At 39.8% G+C, this 12,557-nt stretch overlaps 1 protein-coding gene across 1 annotated transcript in view; it reads right to left on the bottom strand.

Annotated features, from left to right (window-relative positions):
- PKHD1 (PKHD1 ciliary IPT domain containing fibrocystin/polyductin) overlaps positions 1–12,557 on the bottom strand; it is a 269,426-nt gene that overhangs the window by 86,330 nt on the left and 170,539 nt on the right. Inside the window, exon 52 of the mRNA XM_074921569.1 lies at positions 1,823–1,936. Coding sequence (XP_074777670.1) covers positions 1,823–1,936 — 114 coding nt within the window. The remainder of the gene's footprint in view (positions 1–1,822; positions 1,937–12,557) is intronic.

Raw genomic sequence — 12,557 nt, 5'->3', positions numbered from 1 at the left:
GAACTAGGAATAAATAATTAATAAAGTAAAATGACCATCATATATAAATACAAGAAAGGGCTTGTACCATAGATGTCTCATGAACTAAAAGTTGAATTGCAGACAAAGGTATCTACCTTAAAAAATAAATCTACCCAAATAAACAAATTAAATAAAAACTCTAGGAGTGAACAATGAAAAAAAAAAAAAAAAAAAAAAAAGAAGAAGAAGAATCAGCTATTATTTTTCTTATCTGAGAAAAAAAAAAATCACTGTTTCTTTCCAGAAAGGGGATCCAAAAGCAGGGAAAAAAAGCCAAAATATAGGAACTATTCATATAGATGACATGTTCCAAGAAGATTACATTTGAAGCATGAAAAAAATTCTGAATTCCTGCACTGAAATGCTTTGTTTCAATTTGCTGACCTGATCTGAAATCTTTCAGTTGGAGTCAGTTCAACATTTGTTCTGAATCACTTATAGTGACAGATTGTTTCAGAGAAGTTGTCCTTCAAGTATTTAGTGAATCCATTTTACTGCTTGGGTTAATCTCCTCCATGGACAACTTTTTCCATGACATATTGTGCCACTATAGTCCAAAAGCAGACTGAAGCAAGTGTTGGTAAAGCAACCCTGATTATCCCACCAAGACAGGCATTCAAAAAAAACCCTTCCATGATCTTGCATTTTCTGTGGTTTAAGAGGATAGGATGAACAGTTGTGAAGTCTCATTTGATCTGTGATAGAGTGCTAAACTGCAGCAATGCATCTGTCTTCTTTTCTAGCCCCTAAAATCACAGGAAGTCGAATTGCTAGCTCTTGCTATACTTCAACTCCTAAGTAATTTAGACTTTAAAAACCCCTCAGAATCCATTTCCTCTGACAATTAGGTTTCTGTCTTGCCTTCCAAACATTCCACTTAGCTATTTGCTAGAAGTTTGTAATTATTTGGTCAATGTGTGCAATAGTTTCTCAATGTCACTATCAATCAGAAACAAATTGGGTTTTTTTTCTTTGTTTGTTCATGTGTTTTTTCTCTGAATTTCTTTAATATTCTACAAACACTGATCCAGGCAATTTCTCGAGAGCAGTTTGAATTTCTGTTGTCTTTACAAAAGTTCAGCAATAAACAAAGTCTTGTAATACTCAAGTATTAGATAAAACATATTTTAAAACATAAAAAAATAGAAAACATTTTACAAACAGAAAACTGAAAAGTTAACATTGCTTTAACCTTAATTATATGAGGACGTGTAAAAGTTAACATAAACCTTCTTTTGTCCATCTTTCTATGGGTCCAAATGCCTGGAAATATTTAATATGTGTATTTGGATCCATCTAGAAATTCATCTCACTTAAGTCAGGCATTTAAAAATAGTGATATGCATTTAAGCTCATCATCTTAGCCTGGAAACTTGAGGGCAATTTGTTTCATCCTAGGAGAGACCAAAAATAACTGAGACCAAATACCCTGTGGCAATGTGCATTGCTCTCCACTCAACAAGCTCATCTTAGTTTTAATACCTTCAACTTTGACAAAATACCTTTTACAAATCTCAAGTCTAAAACCAAGAAAAACCCTTGTGTATGTGTATAAGTCCTTCTAAGTTCTCTCTGGTTTCTCATATAAAGACTTCAGGATTTGATCTGATTAGTTGCTCACTTCTGTCAAATTTTGCCTAAACAATATCTCCACAAAAAAATCCATGAATTGACCTGGTGAACGTTAAAAATTTTAGCTCAGAATATATATGTACTTTTGTTAGATGTTTTCCTGTATGACATTATAATAACAGCCTCAACAACATTGTTTCCTATGCAAAAGTGAACTCATTTTTCATACCAATACTCCCTGGGTGGACATTTATTTCCTCCAGACGATCACAGTAAATCCCTTCAGATGCCCGAAGAAGGACCAGCAGTTTTAAATCCCTTTCTAGGGGATGTTGGAAAGAACCTGCAATAAAAATAAAACAACAACAACCCACCACAGAGGTATCAGTGGCTTTTGTAATGCTGAAATTGAGAAGGAACTGGGCTGGGTGAATCCAGATTTTAAAGTCTAAATGGCTGAACCAGTGTTTCCCTTATTAGCCTATTTTTGCCTTTTTGCTCCTTTGTAATTTTCCATTTTCCATTTTCCAAAATTACCATTTTCCAGGTAAGCATGAGTTCTGTAGCCAGGATGGGTAAAATAGATGTTCAGATCAATGGAAAGATTGAGGGACAAGACTAGTGGAAAAGAAAATGGCCAAGAAGTTTTGGTGTGTGTGATGGTCCTCTTATCTTGTGGTAATAAGTCTGTACAGTAAACTGTATTCCAACTGTGACTTCATTTATTTCACCAAGGGTAGTTTATAGTTTCAGAAGAAAATGGCCCAGCACTAAACAGATACTAAGGAGGAAAAAGTAGGACAGTTTTTGCCCTGAAGAAATGTATGAGGAGTCCAGTAAAGAGTTCGGCGTTCCTTTAAAATTAGAGATTAAATCAATTATGCAACAGAAAAATGCAGCAGATGTAGAACTAAAAAATATATACATATCTGTACAAAATTAGCTGGCCTGTCATGTTCTTTTTATACTTAAAAATTACTAGTTTGGAAAAGAGAGTTGATTTTACATCCTAAAGAAACATTCCTCTTTGAGTGCATTTTTTTAATTAAGTGAAATGAATAAATTCATTGTCCCCCACCAGTGTCTGACTGGTATCTGTGGATATTTAAATTATTTGTACAGCTTTTAACTGGGTAAAAGACAAACAGTACAAGACTTGCATGCTCCCCATCTAATATACATCACACCAGTGAGCTCGTATCTTCTCTGGGGACGTGGAGGGAGTTTGATTTTACAGTGTCCATCGTCCATCCAAACCATCTTTAACTTGTTTAAACCCAATAACTGTTGTTTGAACAGAAGAAAACCAGGACTAGGCCTGTAACCAAATGCTACTTTCACAAAGGAAAACTAGTGATAAGCCCTTTTGCCACTGATGTTTGCACAAGGTTAAACATACCCACCTACAGCAGCAGAAGAGTTAAGTCGACGTTTGTGTATTTTTGTACACAGAGTGATTGTTTTCCTGCTTCACCTTCACAGCAAGTTGTGATTTAAACTACTCAGCCTGAATATACCTTTCCCAGTCCTCAGGTCAACCTTACCCCCTGGGATAAAGTTATTACACTGAAGACCAAAGAGAGACTCAACAAAAATATTTAGAGGTCTTTATATTGATCTTACAATGTTATTCACAATTACCATGACCTAATCATGATTATGTCCCCTTAAAGTAGGGGATTATTATTAATTATCATTATGAATTACTGTTGGTGTTATTATTGGTGTTACTATTTTACTCCTGTTCAAAAAGCATCTCCTAATTCTTCTAGTTTAGCCAGTTACAAATAGCTATGTGATATATCCAATTCTCAGCTCAATTGTAAAACCATTTTTAAGTAGGCTTCTAGGCTTAAAAATCATAGACAAATGCTTGGAAATAGGGATTTTAAAGGCTTGAATTGGAAGGTATCACTCCTTCAAAAAAATTACATCTACATTTAGCTAAAATTTGTGCTTTTTAATCTTAAAGAGCATGACAATAGGTTGAAGAATATTACCCTTGTTCAAGAAAAAAAAAACCAAACACACGAAATAAAAATATAATCAGACTGAGAAACAAAGAAGCTATGATAAAATTATTCATAATAACATCACCATATTAAATCCTCAGAAAATAAATCAAGAAATGGGAAGATAATGTTCACAGAAATTCTTCAGTGGTTGGAAACTGTAAATAGTATAGGACACAAAAGAACACAGGATATATCTTTGAGTAGAAAAATTAGATTTGTTTTAAGTCTATTTAGAACAAAAATAATCTTAATGATAGCTTATTTCCATTAATAGTTCCATGGTTTTAAATCAATGGATTTCAGTAATCTGAATGCAAGTGCTGGAGATGAGCTGGCCCAGAAACTCATTGAGCTATTCCGGCAGAATTTTCAGTAATTTTGGGATCACTCAAGATGTCTCAGAATGCTTGAAGAAAGCTAATATTGTGCCAATATTTCAAACAAAGATAAAAGTAAGACCCCCAGGTAATTAGAGGCCCATCAACTTGACACTGATTCTAGGGGAAAAATAAATAAAAATGGAATGTCCAACTCTGAACACAATTAATAAATCATTAAAGGTGGATGATATAATTAATGCCAATCAACCTGTTTTATAGAAAAAAAGTCATGTTAAACTTCCTTGTTATCATCTTCTAATGAGATTACAGGTTTAGTTGATAAAGATAATAGCTTTGATATAATATAATTGGCTTCTCCAAGGCACTTGACTTAGTAGCACAAAACTTTCTGATTAATAAACTATGCTGGTACCACATGAACATGTCACATGTTAATTTACAGGCTGACTGACTAGAACAGGGTCACTGATGAAAACAGGTCTGGTCTTGCAGGTCCTGTGGTGTGCTACATTTCATCAGTGACCCAAAGTACTGTGAAGGTACCGAAAGTAAGCAGAAAAGATGACACAAATGGGGAAAAGAAGAAAAGGAAAGGAAGGGAAAGGAAGGGGAAGGGGAAGGGGAAGGGGAAGGGGAAGGGGAAGGGAGGGGAGGGGAGGGGAGGGGAGGGGAGGGGAGGGGAGGGAAGGGAAGGGAAGGGAAGGGAAGGGAAGGGAAGGGAAGGGAAGGGAAGGGAAGGGAAGGGAAGGGAAGGGAAGGGAAGGGAAGGGAAGGGAAGGGAAGGGAAGGGAAGGGAAGGGAAGAGGAGAGGAGAGGAGAGGAGAGGAGAGGAGAGGAGAGGAGAGGAGAGGAGAGGAGAGGAGAGGAGAGGAGAGGAGAGGAGAGGAGAGGAGAGGAGAGGAGAGGAGAGGAGAGGAGAGGAGAGGAGAGGAGAGGAGAGGAGAGGAGAGGAGAGGAGAGGAGAGGAGAGGAGAGGAGAGGAGAGGAGAGGAGAGGAGAGGAGAGGAGAGGAGAGGAGAGGAGAGGAAAGGAAGGAAGGAAGGAAGGAAGGAAGGAAGGAAGGAAGGAAGGAAGGAAGGAAGGAAGGAAGGAAGGAAGGAAGGAAGGAAGGAAGGAAGGAAGGAAGGAAGGAAGGAAGGAAGGAAGGAAGGAAGGAAGGAAGGAAGGAAGGAAGGAAGGAAGGAAGGAAGGAAGGAAGGAAGGAAGGAAGGAAGGAAGGAAGGAAGGAAGGAAGGAAGGAAGGAAGGAAGGAAGGAAGGAAGGAAGGAAGGAAGGAAGGAAGGAAGGAAGGAAGGAAGGAAGGAAGAAAGGAAGAAAGAAAGAAAGGAAGAAAGAAAGGAAGAAAGAAAGGAAGAAAGAAAGGAAGAAAGAAAGGAAGAAAGAAAGAAAGAAAGAAAGAAAGAAAGAAAGAAAGAAAGAAAGAAAGAAAGAAAGAAAGAAAGAAAGAAAGAAAGAAAGAAAGAAAGAAAGAAAGAAAGAAAGAAAGAAAGAAAGAAAGAAAGAAAGAAAGAAAGAAAGAAAGAAAGAAAGAAAGAAAGAAAGAAAGAAAGAAAGAAAGAAAGAAAAGAAAAAAAGAAAAGAAAGAAAAGAAAAAAAGAAAAGAAAAAAAAGAAAAAAAGAAAAGAAAAAAAAGAAAAGAAAAGAAAAGAAAAGAAAAGAAAAGAAAAGAAAAGAAAAGAAAAGAAAAGAAAAGAAAAGAAAAGAAAAGAAAAGAAAAGAAAAGAAAAGAAAAGAAAAGAAAAGAAAAGAAAAGAAAAGAAAAGAAAAGAAAAGAAAAGAAAAGAAAAGAAAAGAAAAGAAAAGAAAAGAAAAGAAAAGAGAAAAAGACACGGGCCAGCAAAGTCACTAGTAATTTGCAAGTGAAGAATTAGGAAAGAATGTTCAAAATATAAGACAACAGGTCTTGAAAAGGTAATGCTCTCTCTGTGAATGGATGAAGAATGAAGGAAAACAAGTGGAAAAGATGAGTAAGGTCTGACATGCACTTTGGATTCTTCTAAATGCAGCCCTACACAACGGCTCATGAAAATGAAGATATGGAAACAGCAGCTACCTCAGCTTACTCATAGGGCAATCCAAAGTAGTTAATGCACATAAGTCCCTGGGGCTGGATAAGTTTCATCACCTTAAGAAGTAACTGGCGTATGAAATCACAGCTCTTGTCATAAGTAGTTTTGTTAAAACTACCAAGCTGTAGTTCTGGAATCATAACCTCTGAGACACATATGTGAAGGATCTGGGCTTTAAGTGCCTGTCTTTGAACTCTGGATGTGAAAACTTCAGGTTACTTGTCCCACTTTATTGTGGTGAACCAGTCCTACATAAGAACACATCAAACTGTCAAAATTACCCATTCTGACCATATGCAGAAATGGATCCCACTTCACTGGAAGGCTTACCGATTGGATGAACAACCTGGTTGTTCATAAGGTGAGATAATAAGGCACTGCTGGCAGAGAAACAGAAAAAAGGCAATTGCAACCAAAACCTGGCAGAAGCGTCTGATGAGATGTGCAGGAAAGGTGGTGAGGGATTAAAGATAGTGTACGCAGAAAATAGGCAAGGTTTCCTCAAACATATTTTCTTCCAACTGGCAAGTTTATTAGGAATTTGAAGGGTTTGGCTATCTGTCCAGATACAACACATACCTGCTAGCCTTGAGTGCTCCTGAGCACTTTTCTCCACTCTGGATATCTCAGTTATTTCTCCAGTGCAGACACGAGTCAAACTGTTGGCGTGTACACAGCAACCGTGCAACATCCCACGAGCCGGGCTTTTTGCACAGGCACTGCACGGTGGGTTTGTGCCTTCCCCGTCTGTCTGATGATAGATGTTACATCAAATGGCCTCACTGCAAGATGTGTGACCTTCCACAAGGGGTATCTAAACCTAAACTTCCAAGTAGTGCTGGCACCACAATGCGTGCACTGCACGGTGCAGAAAAGCCCCGTATCTGATAATCCTATGTATAAGAAACAACTTATGTTTCTAATAACATCACCACCGATCACATACTTCCCTGAAAAAGTGTGAGGTCCAGCTGCCCGGATCGCAGGACAGATCTGTTAGCGCAATAGTTGCAGCTGGTTCATAAATCTTTATCAGGTCTAATCTCTGGGGATGATAAAACAATACTATGTGAAAATAGGGAAAAAAAAAAAAAAAAAAAAGGGGGGAGGGAACAGAGAGAGAGAGAGGTGTGTTTTTTCTATCCAGATTTTCACTTATTCTGGACTGCAACCTGTATCTAGTTTGCTGTTGAGTTTCAAAGGCATTTTCCATTGTTTTCATATTTCAGTTTTATTCCAGATGTTCTTCCTGACAGTTTTCTGTTATGTTTTTTTCTTTTTTCCATACCAAAACCCATTCAATTCTTTCCTAGAATGGTGGGTGTTTCCTCCCTTCTAGCCTTTCCTTTCTTTACAGCATCACACTTTGTAACAGCTGTTGTATATAAGAAAAAGGAAATCTCTGAGATAAGATCCCCTCTCTTCCATTGGCAAATAGATTTTGCTGAGCATCTTGCTGTGACCATCTCCAGTATTAGTTCTGTGTTTCCTGAATCTAAAACTTCCCAGACTCTAGTTACCCAGCTATTTTGAGTATATTGTCACCAGAAAGTCTGAAGAGTTTTTATTCATGGTCAATACACAGCTGGATACTCATCTAGTGTTGGTTCTCCTTCCTGAGCTGTTCCTTCAGGTGTTCAGACTGCACTCTGCAAAGAAGCCTGTAAAAGCAGCCTGTAAACAAGGAGATGTCACATAGGTTGCCTCCTACAAGTGGTGCTGCCAAAGAAACAGAAGAGATGAGACGGACAGCTGCGGAGTAAGAACCAGCAGCCAGAATGGAGATGAATGTTCAAGGAATAAGAAGTGAGACACATAGGATGGGATTCAGTTGCCTAAATTTAGATGTTTAATGCCATCCTGAGTGTCCTCGTGCCCTCCAAATCCGCTATGTGAGGTTGACAGATACAAGACAGGGATCAATGACAGAACAGTGTTTTTTTAAGCAGAAGCTGGAGGCCAGATAGGAAACCTGAGGGTGCCCAGTGAGATACAAACACAGTTAGACAACTGAACCATGTTTCCAGGGAGATTCATTTACCTACATTTAGGTTTCTTAATGCAGATGTTTCTATCTCGTCTGGCTGAGCTAGCAAAGATCAAACACAGCACAGATTGTAACTGCACTAGATAACCTCTGTCAGCCAGTCCCGCTGACTGCAGTGGCTCTGCTGACTGTATTGACTAGCTCTCTAATGAAAGAGCCAGCTCACATGCTGATGTCCACATGTTATGCCTAAATATGCTTATGTGAACCGAATCCCTTCCCTAGATGCTACAATCACTCGGTGGATAAGGAATTGGCTGGGTGGTCACACTCAAAGAGTTGTGGTCAACAGCTTGATGTCCAAGCAGAGAGCAGTGATGAGCAGCGTTCCTCAGGGGTCTGTGTTGGGACCGACACTGTTTAACACGGTGCTGCTGGAGACATGGACAGGAGGACTGAATGCACCCTCAGAAAGTTTTCTGGCGACACCAAGCTGTGTAGTGTGGTCAAGATGCTGGAGGGAAGGGATGTGTCATCCAGAGGGACATGGACAGGCTGGAGAGGTGGGACTGTGTGAACCTCATGAAGTTCAACACGGTCAAGTACAAGGTCCTGCAAATTGTTCGAGGCAATCCCAAGCACAAATCCAGGCTGGGTGATGAGTGGATTGAGAGAAGCCCTGCGGAGAAGGATTTGGGAGTTTTAGTGGATGGAAAACAGACTATGAGCCAGCAATGTGCACTTGCAGCCCAGAAAGCCAACCATGTCCTGGGTTGCATCAAGAGCAGTGTGGGCAGCAGGTCGAGGGAGAGGATTGTCCCCCTCTACTTTACTCTCATGATACCTCCCTGCAGTGCTGTGTCCAGCTCTGGGGCCCCCATCATAAGAAGGACATGGATCTGCTCGAGCAGGTTCAAAGGAGGCCACAAATATGGTCAGGGGGCCAGAGAACCTTCCCTGTGAGGACAGGCTGAGAGAGCTGGGGGTGTTCAGTCTGGAGAAGAGAAGGCTCCAGGAAGACCTTAGAGTGGCCTCCCAGCACCTAAGGGGGCCTACAAGAAAGCTGGGGAGGGACTTTTACATGGGCATGTAGTGATAGGACAGGGGGTAAGGGTTTTAAACTGACAGAGGGCAGATTTACATTAGATGTAAGGAAGAAATTCTCCCCTGTGAGGGGGGTGAGGCCCTGGCACAGGTTGCCCAGAGAAGCTGTGGCTGCCCCCTCCCTGGAAGGGTTCAAGGCCAGGTTGGACGGGGCTTTGGGCAACCTGGGCTAGTGGAAGGTGGCCCTGCCTGTGGCAGGGGGGTGGGACTAAATGATTTTTGAGGTCCCTTTCAACCCAAACCATTCTATGATTCTATGATCAGTTAAAGGAAACTAAGAGGCTTGGAAAGGGTAAAAGCCAAACAGCAGAGCTGAGAGATTAATTGAAGGGGATGCAGATGGTGCAATGAACTTTTCAAACCACTTTTTCTGTGATCAAGGATGAAAAATTGCTCTCCATACATCAACAGCATTCTATTTTCATGCAATTTGAATAGTTGTGCAGGAATGTTATGTTACTGCAAGATGGGGCTCAGCTCATAGCTAAAGAAGATGGGAGCTACAAATAGAGGTACTGGAGAAGTTGGAAAAGATGGTCAATTGGTGAAACTCACTTGTGCCCTAATTGTTGTTATAAGGCTGAGAAATTATCACCACTAACACATGTCCATTTCATGAAGTACAGTGATTTACCCCCTGGAATGTCAATATGGGGGTTCTTACTAGTCCTGAAAAGAAGGAGAGTGAATGTATTAGAGCTCTTACCACCAGCACGATAAGAGACATAAGAAATGTCTGGAGTTTCATCTCCAGACAATCAAGCCATGAGCTAATGATGACCTTAGGCATCTTGCCTCAGATGAGTGACATGACTGACAAGCAGCCATCATGAGATATGCAAAAAAAAAAAAGAATGTGACAAGCTGAGACTAAAAAGAGAAATCCTATCGGATAATTACTTGGCAAGTTCTACTCTAAAAAGCAAAAATAGCCTGCCAGCAAAGAGCAGCTCAGTACAGTGGAGTTCAGGGTGAATCCAACGGATCAATTTGTGCAAAACGAACTTCAGCATTTTCTGCAGCCTTATCAGGAGCTGAGGGCTTTGTTCAGCAGTGGAACAGGGCACTTTCTGCGCATACCATCTGTGTTTTAATGCTGACTTATGAGTTAAAATGAATGGAAACATCCTAGCCAAGAACCAAAAAAAACCTCTGAGATGTTGAGCTCAACATTTCTTTTCTTATACTGACACAGGTGTGCTAATGATAAACAGCAAATTGCTTAATCTCTTGGAACCACAAATTCTCCTCTATAAACTGGAAAAACAGCTTCTTCTTTTTTTTTTTTTTTTTTTTTTTTAACAACATGGCAACACAGGGAGGTAGAAATAAATGGTGTTCCTAAAATGATAATGCAAATATTACCATCAAAGAGGAGACTTTGAAATTTTACATGAAAAAGACAAGCTCCTTATCTGGGAGCTAGGACTACTAGAGCAGAAGTAATCAAAAAGTCTCTCGGGGTCCAACAACACTGAAGGGCTAGAAGCACCTGGAGAAATTACTGTAGGAATAGAGCCACACATTTCACTTCTGGGTTGTCCAAGGGCTCTGACAGAGTCCTTGCAACCCTTTACAGATCTTCAGTCACCTCACATCTCCCAGTGACTCTGTTGGCCATCATTCACACTGGATTGTGATCATACATTGATGAAGAAAGCGATGTCAGACCCTGCAGGATCAAAGGTGTCCCAAAAATTCTGATCTCACATCTATCACTGTATTTTCTCATCCCAGTCTCCCTGTAAATGATTGTTTCAATACAATTAATTAAATTCTTGTTGATGTTTCAGAAACAACAATTTTACAGTGATTTTTTTTCCTTTGTTATATATTTCTCATCATCACTCAGATCCTGTATACTTATAATCTTGCTTTAATCATCTAACTTTGCTTTTCTCCCTACAGATAAGATGCCAAGAGTTCTGAAGGACACCAAAATCCCTGTAAGATTTGTTTCTAGAACTTATAATTGTTTAAGTGAACAAAATACTCAGGCTCTACCAGAAAGTCTTTGGCCCAGGCCGCTGAATTCGAAGCAACATCATGTAACCAAAGATCGCTATACTGAAAACAGGGCATGGAGAACTTACACAACAGGGAAGACCTGGGGATTTAGCTCACATGATGTCAACCTCAGATCCTGTTCAAGCAATGCTGAACGCTGATGTCCACATCTATTAAATGTGTTTACTAAACTGTCTCATTATCCATTTTGTGTCAGGATTTCTTTAGGGTGTGGTAGAATTGGACAGATGGGCTTCAAAACCTTCCTTCAGGCAAGGAACAGTCAGGATCAGACAGATGGGCTCCAAGAAGTTACCTTTAGGCCTTGAACACATGGGAAGAGAAAGAGGAAGGGAAAAAAGGCATGCACTCCCAGTTTTATAAGCAAGCATAGAAGCCAGTATAAGATGTGGGAAACTTGCAGAGTCTCTACCCACCTATCATCTCACAGCTGAAACAAGAGCAAGGATAGCTCTCCAGAAGATGCTGGACTACGATTCAACAGCTGCAAATACCTGTTTGGCTTTTAATATCATTACTACTCACAGATGTGCTGGAGGGGAATTTGTGCAGCAAAGAAATGCCTCAACGTCTTTTTTAATAAGTGTTTTTAGCAATGAACACATGCTTTTTCTTAAAGCCAATATGAAACCATATTTAAACTACAAAAGAGTGCAAGTAAGAAATGACTGAGACTCTTTTAAGTATATATATATATATATATATATATATATATATTAACCTCCCAGATTAGACTTTCAAACGTCTTTTTCCAAAGGAACACACTAGACAGCAAAATAACTCTTTTGGCCAGTACTGTATTAACTAAACAGTCCCTCGAGATTAACAACAAACAAATATTGGAGCAGACTTCCTCAGGAGGTGATTACACAAACAAATTCTCTTTTTAAAGTTCATGAAACCAATCTTGAGAAAGGTCAAACAGTGATCAACAATGTGATCCCAGCGTCCTAAGGATTCCTGCAAGTAAATACAATGCCTGGCTTTAGGAACCTTGATATTTAAAGGGAGTTATGTGAGTAATTACTTCTGTGTGAAAAAACACCAATCCTGTCCACTGCAAATAATGTGAAACAGCTCCAGTGTCATCGGGGACTCTGAAACCACTGAAATTAGGGGCAAGATGGTACCTCCCTGAAGTCCTGGTGCTCATCTGTACAGAGGGATGAGAGGAACGAATGTGCTGAATTCAGCAGTGCCAGTTTCATGCCACAGCAGGATTTCCAGGCACTCTGGGGATTCTCCATGACTCTGTTTATGTTGGCTTTAAATAGTTCTGCGTCACCTAGAAAGCATCTTACTAATGCCCACAGACACCAGGCACTGCCTGAACACTAAGGTAGATCCTGCCCTGAGGAATTACTGTCTCATAAAGCAACCCCACGCGAAGTAGGCAGGACTTTTACACATCCTAGATAAA

Source organism: Athene noctua, chromosome 1, assembly GCF_965140245.1.
Source record: "Athene noctua chromosome 1, bAthNoc1.hap1.1, whole genome shotgun sequence".
Lineage (NCBI taxonomy): Eukaryota > Metazoa > Chordata > Aves > Strigiformes > Strigidae > Athene > Athene noctua.
This window is presented reverse-complemented; position numbering and strand designations above follow the sequence as displayed.